This window comes from Myiozetetes cayanensis, unplaced genomic scaffold (assembly GCF_022539395.1).
Source record: "Myiozetetes cayanensis isolate MyiCay16 unplaced genomic scaffold, myiCay2020 scf471, whole genome shotgun sequence".
Classification (NCBI taxonomy): Eukaryota; Metazoa; Chordata; class Aves; order Passeriformes; family Tyrannidae; genus Myiozetetes; species Myiozetetes cayanensis.
The window spans coordinates 11849-36710 of NW_026087711.1; the positions used below are offsets into that span (position 1 = coordinate 11849).

General features: G+C 69.5%; 2 protein-coding genes across 2 annotated transcripts; one reads left to right on the plus strand and one right to left on the minus strand.

The window, feature by feature from the left end:
• Positions 1 to 307: 307 nt before the first annotated feature.
• Positions 308 to 11393, plus strand: EXOC3L2 (exocyst complex component 3 like 2). The gene is given in 26 exon segments (XM_050331059.1): positions 308 to 349; positions 456 to 649; positions 651 to 727; positions 2014 to 2156; positions 2158 to 2275; positions 2278 to 2332; positions 2334 to 2429; positions 2431 to 2486; positions 2489 to 2530; positions 2533 to 2598; positions 2601 to 2655; positions 3293 to 3375; positions 3378 to 3421; positions 4077 to 4187; positions 4303 to 4393; positions 4881 to 4932; positions 4934 to 4986; positions 5052 to 5153; positions 5156 to 5173; positions 5176 to 5192; positions 6393 to 6510; positions 6581 to 6627; positions 6630 to 6673; positions 6675 to 6741; positions 7674 to 7795; positions 11270 to 11393. Coding segments are annotated over 26 exon segments (2037 nt in total).
• A 7800-nt stretch (positions 11394 to 19193) lies between these two features.
• On the minus strand, positions 19194 to 23460 carry FOSB (FosB proto-oncogene, AP-1 transcription factor subunit; the record flags this gene model as incomplete). Its single annotated transcript, XM_050331060.1, is given in 7 exon segments — positions 19194 to 19454; positions 19457 to 19609; positions 19611 to 19781; positions 22578 to 22685; positions 23117 to 23136; positions 23139 to 23186; positions 23189 to 23460. Coding segments are annotated over 7 exon segments (1033 nt in total), but the record flags the coding sequence as incomplete, so codon positions are not given.
• Between the last annotated feature and the right edge of the window lie 1402 nt (positions 23461 to 24862).

Consider the following 24862-nt stretch of genomic DNA (forward strand, 5'->3'; position numbering starts at 1 on the left):
ACCACCAGTGCCACCAGTGCCACCAGTGCCACCAGTGCCACCGCCGCGGGCACCGCGCGGGTCCCCAGGGGCCACGTGTCCCCCCCCCTGCGGGTGACAGCCGGGGGTCCCTGCGTGTCCCCTGCCCTGCGGGTGACAGCCGGGGGTCCCTGCGTGTCCCCCCCCCTGCGGGTGACAGCCAGGGGTCCCTGCGTGTCCCCTGCCCCGCGGGTGACAGCCGGGGTCCCAGTGTCCCTGCCCCGCGGGTGACAACCGGGCGTCTCTGCGCGTCCCCCCGTCCGCGCTCGCCCCCGGAGCCCCCGCGGCGATGCCGCTGCCCCGAGACCTCCCGGACGGGGGCGGGGGCAGGGTCGGGGACGGGGACCCTTCGCGGAGAACCCCGAGAGCCGCCGGCGCCGCCGCGCCACCCTCGGGGGCTGGCAGGGCTGGGGGCAGCTGGGGGCCACCTGGGGCAGCTCGGGGCCCTTCGGCCGCGCCCGCCGCCCCGGGACCCTCCCTGCGCGCCGCCGCTCCGAGGACTCGGGGTCCCGCGGCGGCCCCAGGACGAGCAGGGGGGCGGCAAGCGGGGGTCGCTGCTGCGCCTGGCCCTGGGCACGTGGGGACAGCGGGGCGCGGAGCGGAGCCCCCGGGAGAGGGAACCCCCGGGGACGCGGCGGACGCGGCGGGAACCGGAGCCGACGGCGCGGGGAAGGAACGGGACGGGTACAGGGAGAGGAGCCGCTGTCCGGTGAGTGGGGACACCGGGGGACACCGGGGGACACAGGGGACACAGGGGGCTGGGGACTCGGGGGACACCGGGGGTTGGGGACACCGGGGGACACCGGGGGGACACGGGGGGGCTGGGGACACGGGGGGACAGTGGGGGACACAGGGGGACACGGGGGCTGGGGACACGGGGGACACCGGGGACACTGGGGGGACACGGGGGCTGGGGACACGGGGGACACCGGGGGCTGGGGACACGGGGGACACCGGGGGGACACGGGGGGCTGGGGACACGGGGGACAGTGGGGGGACACAGGGGGTTGGGGACACATGGGGGGACAAAGGGGGCTGGGGACACGGGGGGACACCCAGGAGGACACAGGGGGCTGGGGACACTGGGGGACACCTGGGGACACAGGGTGGGCTGGGGACACGGGGGACACCGGGGGACACAGGGTGGGCTGGGGACACGGCGTGGGACACCTGGGGGACACAGGGGGTTGGGGACACAGGGGGACACCGGGGGACACCGGGGGGACACAGGGGGCTGGAGACACCAGGAGGACAAAGGGGGATTGGGGACACGGGGGACACCGGGGGACACAGGGTGGGCTGGGGACACGGGGGGACACCGGGGGACACGGGGGGTTGGGGACACGGGGACACACGGGGGACACAGGGGGACACCGGGGGACACAGGGGGTTGGGGACACGGGGGGACACGGGGGGACACAGGGGTTGGGGACACGGGGGGACACGGGGGACACAGGGGGTTGGGGACACGGGGGGACACCGGGGGCTGGGGACACAGGGGGACACCGGGGACACAGGGGGCTGGGGACACGGGGGGACACCGGGGGATACAGGGGGCTGGGGACACCAGGAGGACATGAGGGACTCAGGGAGAGGCAGAAGGACGTGGGGATCGTTTGGGGCCGTGGGGACGGGGATGGAGATGGGGACAGTGGATTTGGGGACGTGAGGATGTGGGGACACGGGGTGCAGGCAGGGGACAGGGACAGGGGGACAGGGACAGGGGGGCAGGGTTGAGGACTTTGGGACGGGGATGGGGACATGGGGGACACAGGGGGGCTTTGGGAACACGGGCACAGCGATGAGGGCGTCGGGACAGGGATGGCAGCAGGGGATGGAGACGGGGACGCGGGACTCGGGGCCGCGAGGACACGGGGACAGGGGACACGGGGACAGGGGACAACGGGGACAGGGGACAACGGGGACAGGGGACATGGGGACAAGGGACACGGGGACAGGGGACACAGTGACCCCCTGCCCGCGGCGCCCCCGCAGTGCTGGAGATCCTGGAGCTGATCCAGCGGCGGGACTTGGTGGCCGCGGACGCCCAAATCATCGCCCTGGAGGCCGAGTGCGCCCTGTCCCCGTCCCTCTCCGTGTCCCCGCCCGTGTCCCCCTGCGTCCCCGGCCGTGTCCCCCTCCGTCGCCGACGCCCGGGGGCGGGGGCGGCGGGCCCGGGACGTGGCCCTGCTGTACCGGGCGCTGCTGGCCGAGCTGTGGGCGGTGGTGGCCGAGGCGGTGGCCGCGGGGCGAGCGGTGGCCCGCTGCGCGCCGTGGTGGCCGTGCTGGAGCAGGAGGAGGCGGCGGACGCGCGGATCCCCGGAGCCGCCCGGGGCAGTGCGGGCGCTGCGGCGGCGCTGGCACGAGGCGGTGGCGAGGGCGGCGAGCGAGCGGCTGGCCCAGGTGGCCCCGGGCGGGGGCTGGGGCCCGGCTGGCTGCGCTGGCCGCGCGGGTCGTGGGCGACCTGGGGTCGTGCGGAGCCACGTGGCCCCGCCTACCCCCGAGTACGGCGCGCTGGGGTCTACGCTCGCGGCTACCACCGGGCGCTGGCCCAGCAGCTGCGGGCGCTGGCCCAGAGACCCTGCCCGTGCCCGACCTGTACCTGCTGCTCGACTGGCACAGCAACGCCTACCCCAGGTGAGACCCCCACCCACCCCCGGCCCCGCCCCAGCGCTCCTGGGACCACCCCAGCGCTCCTGGGACCACACCAGCGCTCCTGGGACCACCCCAGCACTCCTGGGACCACCCAGACCCTCCCCAGAACTCCTGGGACCACCCAGACCCTCCCCAGAACTCCTGGGACCACCCAGGCCCTCCCCGGCACCCGTGGGACCACCCAGACCCTCCCTGGCACCCGTGGGACCACCCAGGCCCTTCCCAGAACTCCTGGGACCACCCAGACCCTCCCCAGCACCCGTGGGACCCCTGAGGCCCATCTGGCACCTCTGGGATCCCCCCCAAACACCCCTGGCACGTCTGGGATCCCCCACAAACACCCCTGGCACCTCTGGGACCCCCCGAGCTCCCCCTCCCCAGCGCCTGTGGGACCCCTCCCAGCATCTGCCCCCCATTCCTCAGCACTGTGGCTACCCCCTGCCCTCGTGGGACCCCCAGCACTCTGTGACACCTGAGGGACCCTCTGAACCTCCCCCAACCACGATCTATGGGACTCCCCAGCACCCCCCAGCACCCACGGGACCCTCCACAGCCCACTGGGACACCCCGTGTCCCCCACACCCTCTCCCGCTCCCTCAGGGTGCCCCCTGACACCCAGGGGTCCGTACTTCCCAGGAGGTGCTGGGGCACCCGAGGTGGGGGCTCTGCTGCGGGCACAGGCCCTGGGACCCCTCCTGCCCCCGAGACCCAGCGCGACCTCGAGAGCTCCTGCATCGCCGCCGTCAAGGTGGGCACGGGGGGCACGAGGTGGGACACGGGAGACACGGGTGGGGACATGGTGGGGACACGGGGACACGGAGTGGGGGACACGGGGGACATGATGGGGACACGGGGGGACACGGGGGGACACGGGGACATGATGGGGACACGGGGAGTACACGGGGGACACGGGGGAGCATGAGGGGACATGGGGGAAACACGGGGGGACATGGGAGGGCACAGGGGCGCACGGGGGGCACGGTGGGGACACACGGGGGACATGATGGGGACACGGGGGGACATGATGGGGACACGGGGGAACAGGGGGCATGGGGGCACGGGGGGCAGGGGGCATGATGGGGACACGGGGAGCACGGGGGGCACTGGGTGGGGACACGGGGGATAGGATGGGGACACGGGGGCACGGTGGGGGCACGGGAGGGGGCCACAGCAGTGGTGCTGGGATGGGCGCTGTGGTGGCACTGGGGTGGGGACGCCGTGGGGGACGCGGTGGCACCGGTGCCCCCATTCCCGCTGTCCCCATTCCCGTTGTCCCCACTCCTGCTGCCCCATTCCCGCTGCCCCCATTCCCTCTGTCCCCATTCCTGCTGTCCCCATTCCCGCTGTCCCCCTGCTGTCCCCGCAGTGTCCCCACCGTGTCCCCCCCCCCAATTTGTCCCCAGGCCAAGCTGGAGGTGGCGGTGGCGCAGGAGCTGCAGCTCAGCGAGGACACCTGGCCCGAGGACGTCACCGAGCAGGACCTGCAGGAGGGCCTGGCCACGCGGGTCACGGGGGTACGACCCCCCCGGGGCACCCCCAACCCCTCAGAGCCCCCCCCAACCTCAGGGAGCCCCGAGGGACGCTGGGGGTGGCTGTGTCCCCACGGTGTCCCCATGTGTGTCCCCCCAGCTGCTGCGGGCACACGTGGACAGAGCCCCAGGTGACCCCGAGTTCGGGCGGGACATGGCCCACGGTCTGCTGGGAGTGCTGGTGGCCTTTCCTGCACAGGTGGGACATGGGGGACAGGGGACACTGAAGCGTGTCCCCCTGGGTTCCCCATGTCCCCTGTCCCCGGTGTCCCCATGTCCCCTGTGTCCCCCTGTCCCCATTCCCCATGTCCCCCTGTCCCCGTGACCCCCATTCCCTGTGTCCCCCGGGTTCCCCATGTCCCTGTGTCCCCATGTCCCCTGTGTCCCTCTGTCCCCTATTCCCCATGTCCCCCGTGTCCCCATGTCCCCCTGTCCCCATGTCCCCTCATGTCCCCATGTCCCCGTGTCCCCATGTCCCCCCGTGTCCCCATGTCCCCCCATGTCCCTATGTCCCCATGTCCCCCATGTCCCCCATGTCCCCCATGTCCCCATGTCCCTCCCATGTCCTCCCCATGTCCCCCCATGTCCCCCATGTCCCCCTGTCCCCTGTCCCCTGTCCCCCCATGTCCCCCATGTCCCCATGTCCCCACCCCCCGTCCCCCGGTGGTGCCTGGGCTGTCCCCAGTTTCCAGCGGAAGGTCGAGCGGTTCCTGGAAGGCCCCGGTGACGCCGCCCCCAGACGGTGCCCCCGCCCGCGCCATCGCCTTGGCCAACTGCTGCCCCCTTCAGGTGAGCCCCCCGCCTCCCGTCGTCCCCCTCGTGTCCCCGGGGTCCCCTGACCCCCCGGTGCCGGCAGGGCCTTCGCGGAGCGGCTGGCGCAGTTCGGGCACCCCGAGAGCGAGGAGCCGCGGCGCCAGGCCCACGCCGCGCTGGACCGCGTCACCCGCGCCTGCGCCACCTCCTCACCCAGCGCTCTTCGAGGACCTCAAGGTGCCCCCGGGAGGGGTGGGGGACACACCCGTAGGTGTGACAGGGGCCAGCGTTGGGTGTTGGGTGGGGTGACACCCATTGGTTGGGTGTTGGATTGGGTGACACCCATGGGACACCATTCCCAGCGTTGGGTGTTGGGTTGGGTGACACCCATGGGACATGGCACCCATTGGTTGAGTTTTGGGTTGGGTGACACCCATGGGACATGGCACCCATTGGTTGAGTGTTGGGTTGGGTGACACCCATGGGAGATGGTGCCCATTGGTTGGGTGTTGGGCTGGGTGACACCCATGGGACATGGTGCCCATTGGTTGGGTGTTGGGCTGGGTGACACCCATGGGAGATGGTGCCCATTGGTTGGGTGTTGGGCTGGGTGACACCCATGGGACATGGCGCCCATTGGTTGGGTGTTGTGTGGGGTGACACCCATGGGACACCATTCCCAGTGTTGGGTGTTGGGCTGGGTGACACCCATGGGACGTGGCGCCCATTGGTTGGGTGTTGGGTTGGGTGATGCCCGTTGGGTGATGCCCATTGGGTGACACCAATTGGTTGGGTGTTGGGTTGGGTGACACCCATCAGTTGGGTATTGGGTTGGGTGACACCCATCAGTTGGGTGTTGGGTTGGGTGACACCCATCGGTTGGGTGTTGGGTTGGGTGGCGCCCATTGGTTGAGTGTTGGGCTGGGTGACACCCATGGGACATGGCGCCCATTGGTTGGGTGTTGGGCTGGGTGACACCCATCAGTTGGGTGTTGGGTTGGGTGATGCCCATCAGTTGGGTATTGGGTTGGGTGATGCCCATCGGTTGGGTGTTGGGTTGGGTGACACCCATCAGTTGGGTGTTGGGTTGGGTGATGCCCATTGGGTGACACCCATCAGTTGGGTGTTGGGTTGGGTGACACCCATTGGTCGGGTGTTGGGTTGGGTGACACCCATTGGTTGGTTGGTTGTTGGGTTGGGTGACACCCATCAGTCGGGTGTTGGGTTGGGTGACACCCATTGGTCGGGTGTTGGGTTGGGTGACGCCCATGGCCCACTGTCAGCCGTTGGGTCTCCGTACCCACCCCTGGGTGCCAACCCGGTGCCGCCCAGGGTGCGACACTCCTGGTGCCCTCCCCCCATCCCTGTGCCCGCCCTGGGGTGCCCCCCAGGGGGCACTGGGACCCCTCCCCACCCCTCCCTCCCGCTCCCCCCCAGCCCTACTTCGGCAAGCTGATGAAGCGCAAGTGGCTCTCGAGCTCCGACGCCTTCGACGCCATCGTGATGCTCATCACCGGCTTCGCGCAGACGCTGCGCCCGCTGCACCCGAGCCCCACCAGGTGGGGGGGCCGTGGCACCGCTGGGGGGGTGGTCAGAGCCCCCCCGTGCCCCCCACTGACCCTCCCCGCAGGTGCTGGTGAGCGAACTGCACCGGCGGGTGCTCATCGAGCACGCGTGCGGCCGCTGCTGCAGGGCCGCCTGGTCTGCGCTCGGCCAAGGCCCGTGCCGCGTGGCCGCCCGGCTCGGGCGACGAGGCCCGGCAGCCCGGGAGCTCTTCTCGCGCCTGGTGAGACCCCCCCCATCGTTGGGCGTTGGGTTGGGGTGGGGTCGATGGGGTGCGGTGCCCACGGGCTGAGTGTCGGGTTGGGGTTCCCATCGTTGGGTGTTGGGTTGGGGTGGGGTCGATGGGGCGCGAGGCCCACGGGCTGAGTGTCGGGTTGAGGTTGCCATCGTTGGGTGTTGAGTTGAGGTGACATCGATGGGTGTTGAGGTTGCCGTCGTTGGGTGTTGAGTTGGGGAGGTGTCGATGGGTGTTGAGTTGGGGTTCCCATTGTTGGGTGTTGAGTTGAGGTTGCCATCGTTTGGTGTCGGGTTGAGGTGACATCGATGGGTGTTGAGTTGAGGTTCCCATTGTTGGGTGTTGAGTTGAGGTGACATTGATGGGGCGCGATGCCCACGGGTTTGGTGTTGAGTTGAGGTTCCCATCGTTGGGTGTTGAGTTGAGGTTCCCATCTTTGGGTGTTGGGTTGGGATTGCCATCGTTGGGTGTTGAGTTGAGGTTCCCATCTTTGGGTATTGAGTTGAGGTTCCCATCGTTGGGTGTCGGGTTGAGGTTCCCATCGTTGGGTGTTGAGTTGAGGTGCCCATTGTTGGGTGTCGAGTTGAGGTTCCCATCGTTGGGTGTTGAGTTGGGATTGCCATTGTTGGGTGTCGAGTTGAGGTTCCCATCGTTGGGTGTTGAGTTGAGGTTCACATCGTTGGGTGTTGAGTTGAGGTTCCCATCATTGGGTGTTGAGTTGAGGTGACATCGTTGGGTGTTGAGTTGAGGTTCCCATCGTTGGGTGTTGGGTTGGGGTTCCCATCATTGGGTGTTGAGTTGAGGTTCCCATCGTTGGGTGTTGAGTTGAGGTGACATCCATGGGCCACGTCACCCACCCATTGGATCTGGATGTGCCCCCCACCCCGGGGTGTGGGCCTGACCCCCGCCCGGCCCCGCAGGACTCGGCGTCGCCGTGGTTGGACTCGGTGGTGCCGCGGCTGCGGGAGCTGCTGGTGCTGGAGGACACGGCCGCGCTGCAGATCGAGGTCGGGGCCCTGGCCAGGGACTTCCCCGACGTCCGGTGGGTGCGGGGACCCCACGGGGTGGCACTGGGGTGACACGGCTGGGTGGGACCCCGTGGGGTGGCACTGGGGTGACAGGGATGGGACAGGACATGGTGGGACCCCACAGGGGTGGCACTGGGGTGACAGGGACAGGTGGGACCCCGTGGGGACCCTGGGGGTGGCACTGGGGTGACAGGGATGGGTGGGACCCCGTGGGGGTGGCACTGGGGTGACAGGGACGGGACAGGACCCCGTGGGGGTGGCACTGGGGTGACAGGGACGGGACAGGACATGGTGGGGACCCCACAGGGGTGGCACTGGGGTGACAGGGATGGGTGGGACCCCGTGGGGGTGGCACTGGGGTGACAGGACGGTGGGACCTCAGTGGGGACCCTGGGGGTGGCACTGGGGTGACAGGGACGGGACAGGATGCGGTGGGGACCCCGTGGGGGTGGCACTGGGGTGACAGGGATGGGACAGACATGGTGGGACCCCACAGGGGTGGCACTGGGGTGACAGGGATGGGACAGGACCCCGTGGGGACCCTGGGGGTGGCACTGGGGTGACAGGGATGGGACAGGACACCATGGGGACCCTGGGGGTGGCACTGGGGTGACAGGGATGGGACAGGACACCGTGGGGACCCCGTAGAGGTGGCACTGGGGTGACAGAGACGGGTGGGACCCCATGGGGACCCTGGAGGTGGCACTGGGGTGACAGGGATGGGACAGGACCCCGTGGGGACCCTGGGGGTGGCACTGGGGTGACAGGGACGGGACAGGACGTGGTGGGGACCCCATGGGGGTGGCACTGGGGTGACAGGGACAGGTGGGACCCCGTGGGGGTGGCACTGGGGTGACAGGGACAGGTGGGACCCCGTGGGGGTGGCACTGGGGTGACAGGGATGGGACAGGACACGGTGGGACCCCGTGGGGGTGGCACTGGGGTGACAGGGATGGGACAGGACCCTGTGGGGGTGGCACTGGGGTGACAGGGACAGGTGGGACCCCGTGGGGGTGGCACTGGGGTGACAGGGATGGGACAGGACCCTGTGGGGGTGGCACTGGGGTGACAGGGACAGGTGGGACCCCGTGGGGACCCTGGGGGTGGCACTGGGGTGACAGGGATGGGTGGGACCCCGTGGGGGTGGCACTGGGGTGACAGGGACGGGTGGGACCCCGTGGGGACCCTGGGGGTGGCACTGGGGTGACAGGGACGGGACAGGATGCGGTGGGGACCCCGTGGGGGTGGCACTGGGGTGACAGGGATGGGACAGACATGGTGGGACCCCACAGGGGTGGCACTGGGGTGACAGGGATGGGACAGGACCCCGTGGGGACCCTGGGGGTGGCACTGGGGTGACAGGGATGGGACAGGACACCATGGGGACCCTGGGGGTGGCACTGGGGTGACAGGGATGGGACAGGACACCGTGGGGACCCTGGGGGTGGCACTGGGGTGACAGGGATGGGACAGGACACCGTGGGGACCCCGTAGAGGTGGCACTGGGGTGACAGGGACGGGTGGGACCCTGTAGGGACCCCGTGGGGGTGGCACTGGGGTGACAGGGACGGGTGGGACCCCGTGGGGGTGGCACTGGGGTGACAGGGATGGGACAGGACACGGTGGGGACCCCATGGGGGTGGCACTGGGGTGACAGGGATGGGACAGGACACCATGGGGACCCCACAGGGGTGGCACTGGGGTGACAGGGACGGGACAGGACACCATGGGGACCCCACAGGGGTGGCACTGGGGTGACAGGGACGGGACAGGACCCCGTGGGGGTGGCACTGGGGTGACAGGGACGGGACACTGTGGGGACCCCACAGGGGTGGCACTGGGGTGACAGGGACGGGACAGGACCCCGTGGGGGTGGCACTGGGGTGACAGGGACGGGACAGGACGCGGTGTCCCCGCGGGGCCCGAGCAGTGACCGGAGCAGTGACCGGATGTGGCCTCGGGCCCTTCCCGGCAGCCCCCGCCCCTGCCCCTCCCCACGCCAGGAAGGGCCCCGGCCCCGCGCCAGGGCCCCTCCCCACCCCTCCCCACCCCCGGTCCTGGGGTGTCCCTGACACCTCGGGGGACCCCCGAGCTGGGACCAGTTGGGCTGGGGAAACTGGGACCAGTTGGACTGGGGTTGGGGCCCCATCCTGCTGAGCCCGGTACCCCTGACCCCCACCTCACTGCCCCCTGTCCCCTGTCCCTCCCTGACCCCCTTGACCCCCCTGACCCCCGTGTCCCCCCATGTCCCCCATGTCCCCCCATGTCCCCTTGTGTCCCCATTACCCTCCTTGACCTTTACTGTGTCCCCCTGTTCCCCCTGTCCCCCTTGTCCCCCATGCACCCCCATGTCCCCTGTGTCCCCCTGTGTTCTGTGTCCTCCTGTCCCTCCGTGACCCCTCTGTCCCCCTGTGTCCCCCTGTACCCCCTGATCCCCCTTGACCCTCCTTGACCTTCCATGTCCCCCTGTTCTTTCTGTCCCCCATGCCCCCGTGTCCCCCTGTCCATGGTGTCCCCCCTTTGTGACACCCCTGTCCCCCTGATCTCCCTGTGTCCCCCCATGTCCCCTGTGACCCCCTGTCCCCTCTGACCCCCTGTGTCCCCCTGTGTCCCCTGTGTCCCCCCTAACCCTCCTGTGACCCTCCTTGACCTTCCATGTCCCCCTGTCCCTCTGTCCCCCATGCCCCCACCCTGTCCCCATCCCCTGTGTCCCCCTGTGTCCCCCATGTCCCCCGTGTCCCCTGACCCTGTCCCCCTGACCCCCTGTGTCCCCCGTGTCCCCCGGTGTCCCCTGTGTCCCCCTTGTACCCCCTAACCCCCGTGTCCCCCATGTCCCCTGACCCCTGTGTCCCTCGTGTCCCCTGACCCCCTGTGTCCCCTGTGTCCCCCGTGTCCCCCCGTGTCCCCTGACCCCCTGTGTCCCCCGTGTCCCCTGACCCCGTGTCCCCATGTCCCCCTGTGTCCCCCTGACCCCCGTGTCCCCCATGTCCCCTTCAACGCCCCCTGTGTCCCCCTGTGTCCCCCTGACCCCGTGTCCCCCCGTGTCCCCTGTGTCCCCTGTGTCCCCCTGACCACCATGTCCCCCTGTCCCCGTGTCCCCCTGTGTCCCCTGTGTCCCCTGTGTCCCCCATGTGTCCCCCTGTGTCCCCCATGTCCCCCCTGTGTCCCCCTGTGTCCCCTCGTGTCCCCCTGACCCTCCGTGTCCCCCCTGTGTCCCCTGTGTCCCCTGTGTCCCCTGTGTCCCCCGTGTCCCCCCGTGTCCCCTCTGTCCCCCGTGTCCCCGTGTCCCCTGACCTCGTGTCCCCCGTGTCCCCCCGTGTCCCCCATGTCCCCCTGTGTCCCCTGACCCCCGTGTCCCCTCGTGTCCCCTGTGTCCCCCTGTCCCCGTTTCCCCCTGACCCCTGACCCCCGTGTCCCCCTGATCCCCCATGTCCCCTGTGTCCCTGGTCCCCGTGTCCCTGTCCCCGTGTCCCCCCGTGTCCCCGCAGCCGCCGCCACGTGGCCGCCCTGCTGGACGCGTGGGCTGCGGGCTCAGGTCCCTGCCGGGAGATCCTAGGGGTCCTGCAGACGTGGGGGCCGAGGCCGAGCTCGGGCCCCCCCGCCCGGCACTGAACGTTCTTCCGGAGCTGCCGCCCCGGCCCGTGCGCTGCCTGCCCTCCACCTGCCCCGCCTGCACCTCCCGCACCGGGGGCCGCCTGACCCCCGCCCTGAGACCCCTGCCCCGCGACTCCCGCTCTGAGACCCTCGCCCCGCGACCCCCGCTCTGAGACCACCGCCCCGCGACCCCCGTCTGAGACCCCCGCCCCCAGACCCCGCCCTGGAGACCCCCACCCCGAGACCCCCGCCTGAGACCCCTCGCCCCCGCAAACCCCCGCCCTGAGACCCCCGCCCTCAAACCCACCGACCCTGAGACCCCCAGCCCTCAAACCCCAGCCCCGAGACCCCGCCTAGATGCCCGAGACCACCGCCCTGAGACCCCTACGCCCAAACCGCCGCCCTGAGACCCCCAGACCCTCGAGACCCCTGCCCTGAGACCCCCAGCCCAGAACTCCCAAGACCCCCAGACCCCCGCCCTGAGACCCCGCCGCCCTCGAGACCCCCAGACCCCAGCCCTGAACCCCGACCCTGAGATTCCCATCCTGAGGCCCCCAGACCCCAGACCCCCGCCCCTGAGACCCCCGGGACCTCCTCCCAGAGCCCCCCAAAGAGGGCTGGGTGCCTCTCCCCGGGCTGGGGGCAGCGCTGAGCCCCCAAATTGGGGTCTGTCCTGCCCCCAATTGGGGTCTGTCCTGCCCCAAAACTGGGGTCTGTCCTGCCCCAGGGCTGGGCCGGACCCCAAACCGGGGTCTGTCTTCCCCCACCCCCCGGTGTTGGGGGGCCCCCAATCTGGGTGTGACCCCCAGTCCTGACCCCCGGTGTATAAACGATGCTGTAAATTAACCCAGGCGAGCGGTGGCCTTGGGGACACGGGGGACGTGGGGAGGGGGACACGGCCCAGTGGGGACACGGGGAGGGTGTTGGGACACTCGGGGGTTGGGGACACTGGGGGGTTGGGACAGCAGGGAGGTGACAATGGCCCCTCAGTGGGGGACACGGGGGGGTTGAGGACACTGAGGGGTTGGGGACACTGGGGGTTGGGGACAGCAGGGAGGTGACAATGGCCCCTCAGTGGGGGGACACTGGGAGGTGTTGGGGACACTGGGGGTTGGGGACACTGGGGGTTGGGGACACTGGGGGGTTGGGGACAGCAGGAGGTGACAATGGCCCCACTCTGGGGGACACTGGGGGGGTGTTGGGGACACGGGGAGGGTGTTGGGGACACTCGGGGGGGTTGGGGACAGCAGGGAGGTGACAGTGGCCCCGCTCGGGGGGACACGGACAGGGTGTTGGGGACACTGGGGGGGTTGGGGACAGCAGGGAGGTGACAATGGCCCCGCTCTGGGGGACACTGGGGAGTTAGGACAGGGAGGTGACAATGGCCCCACTCTGAGGGGACAATGGGGGAGTTGGGGACACTGGGGGTTGGGGACAGCAGGGAGGTGACAATGGCCCCACTCTGGAGGGACACGGGGGCGTGGACAGCAGGGAGGTGACAATGACCCCTCAGTGGGGGCACTGGGGGTTGAGGACACTGGGGGGTGGGGACAGCAGGGAGGTGACAATGGCCTGCTCCATCCCGGCCCCGCCCCATCCCTGGCACAGACGGTGGGGTGAGGAGGGGGGACACACGCAGGGCACGACCACCCCCTGTCCCCAGGGCCACCCCTGTCCCCAGGGCCACCCCGCTGTCCCCAGGGCCACCCCCAGGGCACCGTCCCCCCGCTCTGCCGCGAGCTCTGCCGAGGCCCCGGGATGGGGGGAGCTCTGGGTGGGTCCCCCGGTCCCCGGGTCAGGAATAGTCGGGATCCGGCCAGGAAGAGCCGGCGGCTAAAAATAAGTGACCGCGGCGGGAGCGGGGCCAGGAGTCACCGTGTCACCCCCCGGGCCGTGTCACCCCGGGCCGTGTCACCCCGGGCCGTGTCACCCCCGCCCCACCGGGGCCGCGGCGGCGGCGGCGGAAGCAGCAGCGCCGGGCGGGGACCGGGGGGGACCGAGGAGGGAGGGGGCACAGGGGGACCCCAGTGTGGGGACAACGTGGGGACAGGATGGGGACACGAGGGGACACGAGGGGACAGAGGGGACACGAGGGACACGAGGGGACACGGGGGACAGAGACCCCCGGGGCCTCACGGTCCGTGGGTGCGGCTCAGGGGAGCACCGTGGGGACCCGGCGCTGGGAGGGACACGGGGGACAGCGCGGGGACAGGAGGGGACAGTGCGGGAAACGTGGGGACAACGTGGGGACAGGATGGGGACACGAGGGGACACGAGGGGACAGAGACCCCCGGGGGCCTCACGGTCCGTGGGTGCGGCTCGGGGGGGCACCGTGGGGACCCCGGCGCTGGGAGGGACACGGGAGGACAGCGCGAGGGACAGGAGGGACAGCGCGGGGACAGGATGGGGACACGCGGGGACAGGATGGGGACAGGATGGGGACACGCGGGGACACGCGGGGGTGAGGGTGTCCCAGCACAGAGCCCCCGGGTGCAGCTCCGGGCACGGGAGGGGGCCCGGGGGGTTGGGGGGGTGGGACACCAGGGGGTGACAGTGGCGAGTCCTGGGTGTCCCCTGGTGCCAACCCCGGTGTGAATCACCCGCCCTGACGTCAAAACCGGGGGGGAGAGGAACCCCCCAACACCGGCGGGACTTTGGGGGGTCCGGGAGCCCCCAAACATGGCACAGCCCCCACCCCCCGCAGCAGGGCTGTGCAGGGACCCCGAGATTGGGAGAGGGACCCCCAGACTGGGACAGGGACCCCCAGACTGGGACAGGGACCCCAAACTGAGAGAGGATGCCCCAAACTGGGACAGGGACCCCCCCAAACTGGGAGAGACCCCTCCCAAACTGGGACAGGGACCCCCCAGATTGGGAGAGGACCCTCCAAACTGGAACAGGGAGCCCCCCCGAAATTGGGACAGGGACCCCCCAAACTGGGACAGGACCCCCAAACTGGGACAGGGACCCCCAAACTGGGACAGGGACCCCCCCCAAACTGGGACAGGGACCCCCCAGACTGGGAGAGACCCCCCCAAACTGGGACAGGGACCCCCCCAAACTGAGAGAGGGATACCCCAAACTGGGACAGGGACCCCCAGTTCCCATCTCTGGCTCCCCGGGGGTCGCTCGCGGAGCTGCAGGCGGGCGGGCGGGGGGCAGGGCTTGTGGCGATGTGGGCGTGGTTTTGAGGGTGTGAGGATAAAAAAGCCCCACCCATTTCACGGTTGATTGACAGGCGGGGGGGCCAATGGGGAGACAAGGGGGGCTTCGTGTGGCCTCACCCCACCCTGGTCACCGAGAGCTCCGTGTCCCCGCGTGTCCCGTGTCCCCAGGGGATGTCCCGTGTCCTCAAGGGGTGTCCCGTGTCCCCGCGTGTCCCGTGTCCCCAGGGGGTGTTCTGTGTCCCCAAGGGGTGTCCCGTGTCCCCAGGGGGTGTTCCGTGTCCCCAAGGGGTGCTCTGTGTCCCCGCGTGTCCCGTGTCCCCAGGGGGTGTCCCCAAGGGGTGTCCCGTGTCCCCGCGTGTCCCGTGTCCCCAAGGGGTGTTCCGTGTCCCCAAGGGGTGCTCCGTGTCCCCAAGGGGTGTCCCGTGTCCCCGGGTGTTCCGTGTCCCCGCGTGTCCCGTGTCCCCAGGGAGTGTCCCGTGTCCCCAAGGGGTGCTCCGTGTCCCCAAGGGGTGTCCCCAAGGGGGTGTCCCGTGTCCCCAAGGGGTGTCCCGTGTCCCCAAGGGGTGTCCCCAAGGGGTGTCCCGTGTCCCCAAGGGGTGCTCCGTGTCCCCAAGGGGTGTCCCGTGTCCCCGCGTGTCCCGTGTCCCCGCGTGTCCCGTGTCCCCAGGGGGTGTCCCCGAGGGGTGTCCCGTGTCCCCAAGGGGTGCTCTGTGTCCCCGCGTGTCCCGTGTCCCCAGGGGGTGTCCCGTGTCCCCAAGGGGTGTCCCGTGTCCCCGCGTGTCCCGTGTCCCCGCGTGTCCCGTGTCCCCAAGGGATGTCCCGTGTCCCCAAGGGGTGTCCCGTGTCCTCTCGTGTCCCGTGTCCCCAAGGGGTGTCCCGTGTCCCCGCGTGTCCCGTGTCCCCGCGTGTCCCGTGTCCCCAAGGGGTGTCCCCAAGGGGTGTTCTGTGTCCCCAAGAGGATGTCCCGTGTCCTCGCGTGTCCCGTGTCCCCAAGGGGTGTCCCCAAGGGGTGTCCCGTGTCCCCGCGTGTCCCGTGTCCCCAAGGGGGTGTCCCGTGTCCCCAAGGGGTGTCCCGTGTCCCCGCGTGTCCCGTGTCCCCAGGGGTGTCCCGTGTCCCCAGAGGGTGTCCCGTGTCCCCTCGTGTCCCGTGTCCCCGCGTGTCCCGTGTCCCCAAGGTGTGTCCCGTGTCCCGTGTCCCAGGGGTGTCCGTGTCCCCAAGGGGTGTCCCGTGTCCCAGCGTGTCCCGTGTCCCCAGGGGTGTCCCGTGTCCCCAGAGGTGTCCGTGTCCCCACGTGTCCCGTGTCCCCAAGGGTGTCCCGTGTCCCCAAGGGGTGTCCCGTGTCCCCAGGGGTGTCCCGTGTCCCCAGCGTGTCCCGTGTCCCCAAGCGTGTCCCGTGTCCCCAAGGGGTGTCCCGTGTCCCCGGTGTCCGTGTCCCCGTGTCCCCAAGGGTGTCCGTGTCCCAAGGGTGTCCGTGTCCCCAAGGGGTGTCCCGTGTCCCAGGGGTGTCCCGTGTCCCCAAGGGGTGTCCCGTGTCCCCAAGGGGTGTCCCCGCGTGTCCCGTGTCCCCAAGGGGGTGTCCCGTGTCCCCAAGGGGTGTCCCCAGGGGTGTCCTGTGTCCCCAGGGTGTCCCCGCGTGTCCCGTGTCCCCAAGGGGTGTCCCGTGTCCCCAAGGGGTGTCCCGTGTCCCCGCGTGTCCCGTGTCCCCAAGGGGTGTCCCCAAGGGGTGTCCCCGTGTCCTCAAGGGTGTCCCGTGTCCCCAAGTGTGTGTCGCGTGTCCCGTGTCCCCGCGTGTCCCGTGTCCCCAAGGTGTCCGTGTCCCAGGGGTGTCCCGTGTCCCCGCGTGTCCCGTGTCCCCAAGGTGTCCGTGTCCCCCGTGTCCCGTGTCCCAAGGTGTTCCGTGTCCCTAAGTGTCCCGTGTCCCCAAGGGGTGTCCCGTGTCCTCGCGTGTCCCGTGTCCCCAGGAGGTGTCCCCAAGGGGGTGTCCCGTGTCCCCGGGTGTTCCGTGTCCCCAAGGGCGTGTCCCGTGTCCCCAAGGACACCCCCCCTCCAAGGCCTCCCCCCTCCCTGTCCTGACCCCCAGTGCCCCCGTCCCTCCCTGTGCCCACCCCACATCCCCAGGGGACCCTCACCCCCACAGCCCCCGTCAGTGTTCCCTCCCAGTGCCCTCCCAGTGCCCCCCAGTGCCTCCCAGTGCCTCCCAGTGCCTCCCAGTGCCTCAGTGCCCCCAGTGCCCTCCCAGTGCCCCACCAGTGCCTCCCAGTGCCCTCACCAGTGCCCTCCCAGTGCCTCCCAGCGCCTCCCAGTGCCTCCCAGTGCCCTCACAGTGCCTCCCAGAACCCTCCCAGTGTCCCCCTAGTGCCTCCCAGTGCCTCCCACTGCCCTCCCAGTGCCTCCCAGTGCCTCCCAGAACCCTCCCAGTGCCCTCCCAGTGCCTCCCAGTGCCCTCCCAGTGCCTCCCAGAGCCCCCCAGTGCCTCCCAGTGCCCTCCCAGTGCCCCCCAGTGCCCTCCCAGTGCCTCCCAGTGCCCTCCCAGTGCCCTCCCAGTGCCCCCCAGTGCCCCCCAGCACAGGACACGAGGAGGAGCCGCTGGAAGCTGCTTTATTGGCCACGTTGGGGCGGGACGAGCGCGGACAGGGGGGGGTCCCAGGGGGTTCCCCGGGGAGGGGTCCCCAAGACAGGCACGACGAGACACGGCACAGGGCGACAATAATTATCCTCGTTATAATAATAATAAAAATTAAACATCTCCCGCGCAACAAAAATAGATTTATGTACCGGGGAGGGCGGAGCCAAGGCCGGCGAAGCTGGGGGAGGGGAGGGGAGGACAGGCGGGGGGTGGGGGAGGAGGGCACGGCCGGGCACAGGCGGGCGAGGGCGAGCAGGACCGGGCCCCCTTGGAGGGGCGCCGGGGACCCCGACGGGACGATAGGGGGTGGTCCCAAAGAGGGACCACCTGGAGGGCGACCCCGAGAAGTTGGGGGGCAGGGACGGCACGCGAGGGTCCCACAGGGGTGGGGGCGACCCGGAGGGGTCACCTGCGGGCCCAGGGACCCCCGAGGGGGAAATGGGGACAAAACTCCCCTCCGGGGGTGACAGGAGGGGCAGCTCCGATGGGGGTGCTGAAGGACCCCACGGTGTGGGGGTGGGAGACCCCCTGGACACGTGGAGGGGAAAATACCCCTGGAGCCCCTCGAGGGGGAGGGGACAGGGGCTGTGTCCAGTGGGACAGAGGGGACACTGGGGGGACACGGCGGGGAGGGGTCTCCAAAGGGCTGGAGGCGGCACCAGGACCCCTCCTGGGCAAGGGGGCACAGAGACCCTCAAGGGGTCAGGAGGGGGGCAGGGACACCTCAAGTGTCACCAGGACGGGTTTGGGATCAGTCTGGGACACCTCAGGTGTCACCAGGACGGGTTTGGGATGGGGCTGGGACACCTCAGGTGCCACCAGGACCTTCAGGGGAATTTGGGATGGGGCTGGGACACCTCAGGTGTCAGCAGGACCCTCAAGGAGGGGGGATTTGGGATCAGTCTGGGACACCTCAGGTGCCACCAGGACCTTCAGGGGGGATTTGGGATCAGTCTGGGACACCTCAGGTGCCACCAGGACCTTCGGGGGGGGATTTGGGATCAGTCTGGGACACCTCAGGTGCCACCAGGACCCTCAGGGGGGTTTGGGATGGGGCTGGGACACCTCAGGCACCACCAGGACCCTCAGGGGGGATTTGGGATCAGTCTGGGACACCTCAGGTGCCACCAGGACCCTCGGGGGCGGGTTTGGGGTCAGTCTGGGACACGTCAGGTGTCACCAGGATGGGTTTGGGATCAGTCTGGGACACCTCAGGTGCCTCCAGGACCTTCAGGATGGGTTTGGGATCAGTCTGGGACACCTCAGGTGCCTCCAGGACCCTCAGGGGGGATTGGGATGGGGCTGGGACACCTCAGGTGCCTCCAGGACCCTCAAGGAGGGGGTTTGGGATCACTCTGGGACATCTCCAAAGGGATGGAGGTGCAGAACGAAGCCCCCCAGGACGGTGGGGATGGGGGACAGGCCCCTCTGAGGTGACAGGGGCACCACAGGGACCCTCTCCAGGTGCCGGGAAGGGGGCAGGGACCCCTCCAAAGGGGTTGGAGAGTCCCCTGGGACGGCGGGGAGAGGGCACAGACACCTCCAGGGCGATGGGGAGGACAAAACCCCCTTCCCAGGCGGGTGGGAGTTGAGCGGGGGCGTCTCCAACGGGGGGGAGACGTCGGGTGAGCCCCGTGAAATGAGGGACAGGCCCCTCTGAGGGGACGGAGAACCCTCTCCCAGTGCTGGGAGTGGGGCAGGGACGCCTCCAGAGGGAGAGGGGGGAGAGAGACGCTGGATGAACCCCCAGGAGGCGGCAGGGACTGGGGACGGGCCCCTCCCAAGAGCCGGGACGGCTCCACCTCCAGGTCCGGGTGCCCAAAACACCTTCAGACCTCTCCCCCTCCAAAAAAAAAAACCACCAAAAAAAAACCCCCAAAAAAACCAACCTTCGACCCTTTTCAAAAATCTCCTTCAAACCTTCTTCTCTCCCCCAAAAAAAACCCAAAAAACAAAAAAAAAACCAAAAAAACCAAAAAACCACAAAAAAACCCTTCAACTCCCCACGAAAAAAAAAATCACCTTCAAACCTCCCCCTTAAAAAAAAACCCCCGAAAAAGCGGCTCGGGGTGTGGGAGAGGGAGGTGGGAGATATGCCGGAGTAGGGGTTTTGGGTTAGTTTTTGTTGAATTTTTTTGGGAGGTAGTGGGTCGGGTGCCGGGCCGGGGGTGGGTGGGGGGCTGTCCCGGGGGCAGGGGGTTTTCACAGCGCGAGGAGCGAGGGGAGTTCAAGGAGTCCGAGGACTGGTCGCTGCCGCTGCTCCGCTGGTGCGAGGCTCCGCACGAGCTCCGCACGCGGCTCCCTCTGGGTGGGTGAACACAAACGGAGACGCGGGGGGGGCCGCGTTAGGGGGTCCCGCGGGGACCCCCGGCGCGAGGCAGCAGCCCGGGAAGGGGCCCTGGGGCCCCTGGAACGGCGCCGGGGGCAGGAAGGCGGCGGCGGCGGCGGCGACCCGCCTTGCCCGGGGTGCTCACCTCGCCCACGTCCTCGAAGGGGACCTTGCAGGCGGGCGCGTGGGCCACCAGCACGAACTCCAGGCGCTCCTTCTCCTTGCGCAGCTCCGCGATCTCCGACTCCAGCTCCGCCTTCTCCTCCTCCAGCTGGTCCGTCTCCTGCGGGGGGCGGTGCAGTCAGGCCCAGGTGGGTGGGGGGAGAGGGGACACGCGTGGGGGCACCGGGCGTGGGGACGGGGCTGCTGGGGGATCCCTGAGAGCGGGGACACAACTGGGGGGTCACTGAGAGTGGGGACACAGCTGGGGGTCGCTGAGGTGGGGACACAACTGGGGGGTCACTGAGGCAGGGGACACAAGCTGGGGGTCACTGAGAGCGGGGACACAACTGGGGGTCACTGAGAGTGGGGACAGGGGCTGCGGGGGTCCACTGAGGTGGGGGACACAGCTGGGGGTCACTGAGAGCGGGGACACAACTGGGGGTCCCTGAGAGTGGGGACACAACTGGGGTCACTGAGGTGGGGACACAATTGGGGGTCACTGAGAGTGGGGACAGGGCTGCTGGGGGTCACTGAGAGTGGGGACACAGCTGGGGGGTCACTGAGAGTGGGGACACGCTGGGGGGTCCCTGAGAGTGGGGACACAACTGGGGGGTCACTGAGAGCGGGGACACAACTGGGGGTCACTGAGAGTGGGGACACAACTGGGGGGTCCCTGAGAGTGGGGACACGCGGGGGGGTCCCTGAGAGTGGGGACACAATTGGGGGGGGCAGCTCGGGGGTCGCTGAGAGTCACTGAGCGTGGGGACGGCCCCGCGGACATCCCTGGCTCTGCCACACCCCTAAGTGTCCCCTCTGGTGTCACTGAGGGTGGGGACAGCCCTGGGGGTCCTTCTGGGGACATCCCTGGCTCTGCCACACCTCTAAGTGTCCCCTCTGGTGTCACTGAGGGTGGGGACAGCCCTGTGGGCTCCTCTGGGGACATCCCTGGCTCTGCCACATCCCTGAGTGTCCCCGAGTGTGGGGACAGCCCCGCGGGCTCCTCCGGGGACATCCCTGGCTCTGTCACACCTCTAAGTGTCCCCTCTGGTGTCACTGAGGGTGGGGACAGTCCTGTGGGCTCCTCTGGGGACATCCCTGCTCTGTCACATCCCTGAGTGTCCCCTCTGGTGTCACCGAGGGTGGGGACAACCCCTTGGGCTCCTCTGGGGACATCCCTGGCTCTGCCACACCTCTAAGTGTCCCCTCTGGTGTCACCGAGGGTGGGGACAACCCCTTGGGCTCCTCTGGGGACATCCCTGGCCCTGCCACATCCCTGAGTGTCCCCTCCGGTGTCCCTGAGCCTGGGGACAGCCCCGCGGGCTCCTCCGGGGACATCCCTACTCTGTCACACTGCTAAGTGTCCCCTCTGGTGTCACTGAGTGTGGGGACAGCCCTGGGGGTCCTTCTGGGTGTCCATCTGGTGTCCCCAAGCCTGGGGACAGCCCTGGGGGTCCTTCTGGGGGTCCCTCTGGTGTCCCCGAGCCTGAGGACAGCCCTGGGGGTCCTTCTGGGGGTCCCTCTGGTGTCACTGAGTGTGGGGACAGCCCTGGGGGGTCCTTCTGGGGGTCCCTCTGGTGTCATTGAGTGTGGGGACAGCCCTGGGGGTCCTTCTGGGTGTCCATCTGGTGTCACTGAGCGTGGGGACAGCCCTGGGGGGTCCTTCTGGGGGTCCCTCTGGTGTCCCTAAGCCTGGGGACAGCCCTGGGGGTCCTTCTGGGGGTCCCTCTGGTGTCACTGAGCGTGGGGACAGCGCTGGAGGGGCTGGGTGGCACCTCTGGGGCCACGGAGCTTGGGGACAGCCCAAGGTGTCCCCTCCCCTCTGATGTCACCAAGCCTGTCCCCTCTGGTGTCCCCAACTTCTGGGGACGCCCTCGGTCCCCCGCGGTGCCACCGCCCCCAGGGTGCCCCTACGAGGTCCCCAAGTCCTGGGGTCGTTGTCCCCTCCCTCCAACGGCCCCGACCGACCAAGGGCAAACTGGCCTGTCCCCTCTGGCGTCCCCAGGGATGCCACTGTCCCCTTGCAGCGTCCCTGGGCCTGGGGGCACCGTTGTGCCCAGCTCTGAGGTCACCCTCATCCTCCTCATCATCTTCATCATCCTCATCATCTTCATCATCCTCATCCTGCTCATCCTCCTCATCATCCTCCTCATCACCCTCATCCTCCTCATCATCCTCATCATCCTCATCCTGCTCATCCTCCTCATCATCCTCATCCTCCTCATCATCTTCATCCTCCTCATCCTCCTCATCCTCCTCATCCTCCTCATCCTCCTCATCATCCTCTTCTCCAGTGTCCCCGGCCCTGGTGTCACCACTGTGCCCATCTGGTGTCCCCAGCTCCTTGGGACCAGGGTCTGCCTGTCCCCCAGATGTCCCCAGCTCCCCATCATCATCATCATCATCATCTTCCTCCTCATCCTCATCCTCACTCCCTCCACCATCCCTCGGCTCTGGACACGCTGCTGTCCCCGTCTGGTGTCCCCAGCTCCTTGGGACCAGGGTCTGCCTGTCCCCCAGTTGTCCCCAGCTCCCCATCATCATCATCATCATCATCATCATCATCATCCTCTTCATCCTCACTCCCTCCACCACCCCTCGGCTCTGGACGCGCTGCTGTCCCCCTCTGGTGTCCCCAGCTCCCCGGGACCGGGGGCTGCGTGTCCCCGAGATGTCCCCAGCTCCGAGGACATCGCCATCCTCCTCCTCCTCCTCCTCCTCGTCCCCTCCAGCATCCCGTGGCTCTGGGGACACCCCTGTCCCCCACCGCCCGCCCCGCACGGACCCCAACCCGCCCCCTGCCGTGTCCCCGGGCGTGGGGACATCGCCACCACCCCCACCGCCCCATTTCCCCCTGGGGTGTCCCAGTGTCCCTCAGTGTCCCCCAGTGTCCCCCAGTGTCCCCAGTGTCCCCGCTCACCGCCTGCAGCCGGTCCGTGAGCTCCCGGCGCCGGTTCCGACATTTGGCCGCCGCCAGCTTGTTCCTCTCGCGGCGCACGCGGCGCTTTTCCTCCTCCTCCGGCGTCAGCTGCGAAGGGACGGGACTGTCACCCGCAGCCACCGCGTCCCCACGGCCCCCGGCACCGAGCTCCTGCCGCGCCCCCGACCCCAAAACCCTCCGCGTCCCCAAAACCCTCCGCGTCCCCAAAGCCCCCCTGCCCCGCGATGCCCCCCGACGGCGCGGGGAGGGCGGCGGTGGCACCGCCAGCCGCGATGTCCCCGAGGTGCCACCGCCCTCCTTGTCCCCAGGGCGGCACCGCTTGCGGTGTCCCCCTGCACCTCGAGCCCCTGCGATGTCCCCCTCGCTGCCGTCCCCTCCCTGTCCCCGAGGTGTCACCACCTGTGACGTCCCTCAAGCTCCTGCCGCTTCTGTCCCCGAGCTCCCCGCCCCCCCATGTCCCACGCCCCCATGTCCCCACGCCCCCCCATGTGCCCCACGCACCCCCACGCCCCCCTCACCGTCTCGTCGCGGCTGCGCAGGGGCGGGCGCGAGGAGCCCGGGCGGGGGTCGGGGCCAGGGGTCCCACGAGGCGCCCAGGCCCGGGGTGGAGTAGCTGGGTCCGGGCAGGTCGTAGGGGTCGAGGGGGGGCGGGGGCTGCGCCATCGGAGCCCCCGGGGCCACCGAGGAGATGAGGGTGGGCTGCACCAGCCACTGCAGGTCCTGGCTGGTGGTGATGGCCGTCACCGTGGGCACGAAGGAGCCGGGCATGTCCCCCAGGGCGCTGCACTCCTGGGGGGGACAGAGGGGACACGGGTCAGGGGGACACGAGGGACACAGGCATGGTCCCCAGGGCGCTGCACTCCTGGGGGAGGGACACAGTCAGGGGGACACGGGGGCATTGGGAATGTCCCCAGGGCGCTGCACTCCTGGGGGGGACAGAGGGGACACGGGTTAGGGGGGGACAGAGGGGACACCGGGCATGTCCCCCAGGGCGCTGCACTCCTGGGGGGGACACAGAGGGACACGGGTCAGGGGGACACGAGGGGACACGGGTCAGGGGGACACGAGGGGACACTGGGCATGTCCCCAGGGCGCTGCACTCCTGGGGGGACAGAGGGGACACAGGGTCAGGGGGACACGGGGGGCATTGGGAATGTCCCCCAGGGCGCTGCACTCCTGGGGGGGACACAGAGGGGACACGGGTCAGGGGGACAGAGGGACACGGGGGGCATTGGGAATGTCCCCAGGGCGCTGCACTCCTGGGGGGACACAGAGGGGACACAGGTCAGGGGGACACAGGGGACACGGGTCAGGGGGACACAGGGGGCATTGGGAATGTCCCCAGGCGCTGCACTCCTGGGGGGCACAGAGGGGACACGGGTCAGGGGGACACAGAGGGGACACTGGGCATGTCCCCGTGCCTCCTGGGGGGACAGAGGGACACGGGTCAGGGGGACACAGGGGGACACTAGGCATGTCCCCCAGGGCGCTGCACTCCTGGGGGGGACAGAGGGGACACGGGTCAGGGGACACAGAGGGACACGGGTCAGGGGGACACAGGGGGACACTGGGAATGTCCCCAGGGCGCTGCACTCCTGGGGGACAGAGGGACACAGGTCAGGGGGACACAGGGGGACATGGGTGGCATGTCCCCAGGGCGCTGCACTCCTGGGGGACACAGAGGGGACACGGGTCAGGGGGACACAGGAGGGCATTGGGAATGTCCCCCAGGGCGCTGCACTCCTGGGGGGGACACAGAGGGGACACGGGTCAGGGGACAGAGGGACACAGGTCAGGGGGACAGAGGGGCATCGGGAATGTCCCCAGGGCGCTGCACTCCTGGGGGGACAGAGGGGACACGGGTCAGGGGGACACAGAGGGGACACGGGCATGTCCCAGGCGCTACACCTGGGGGACAGAGGGAACCACAGGTCAGGGGGACACAGAGGGACACCAGGCATGTCCCCAGGGCGCTGCACTCCTGGGGAGACACAGAGGGAACAGGTCAGGGGGACACAGAGGGACACAGGTCAGAGGGGACACGGGGGACACTGGGAATGTCCCCCAGGGCGCTGCACTCCTGGGGGACAGGGGGACACAGGTCAGGGGACACAGGGGGCACGGGACACCGGGCATGTCCCCAGGGCGCTGCACTCCTGGGGGGACACAGGGGGACACGGGTCAGGGGGACACAGGGGGGCATTGGGAATGTCCCCAGGGCGCTGCACTCCTGGGGGGACACAGAGGGACACGGGTCAGGGGAC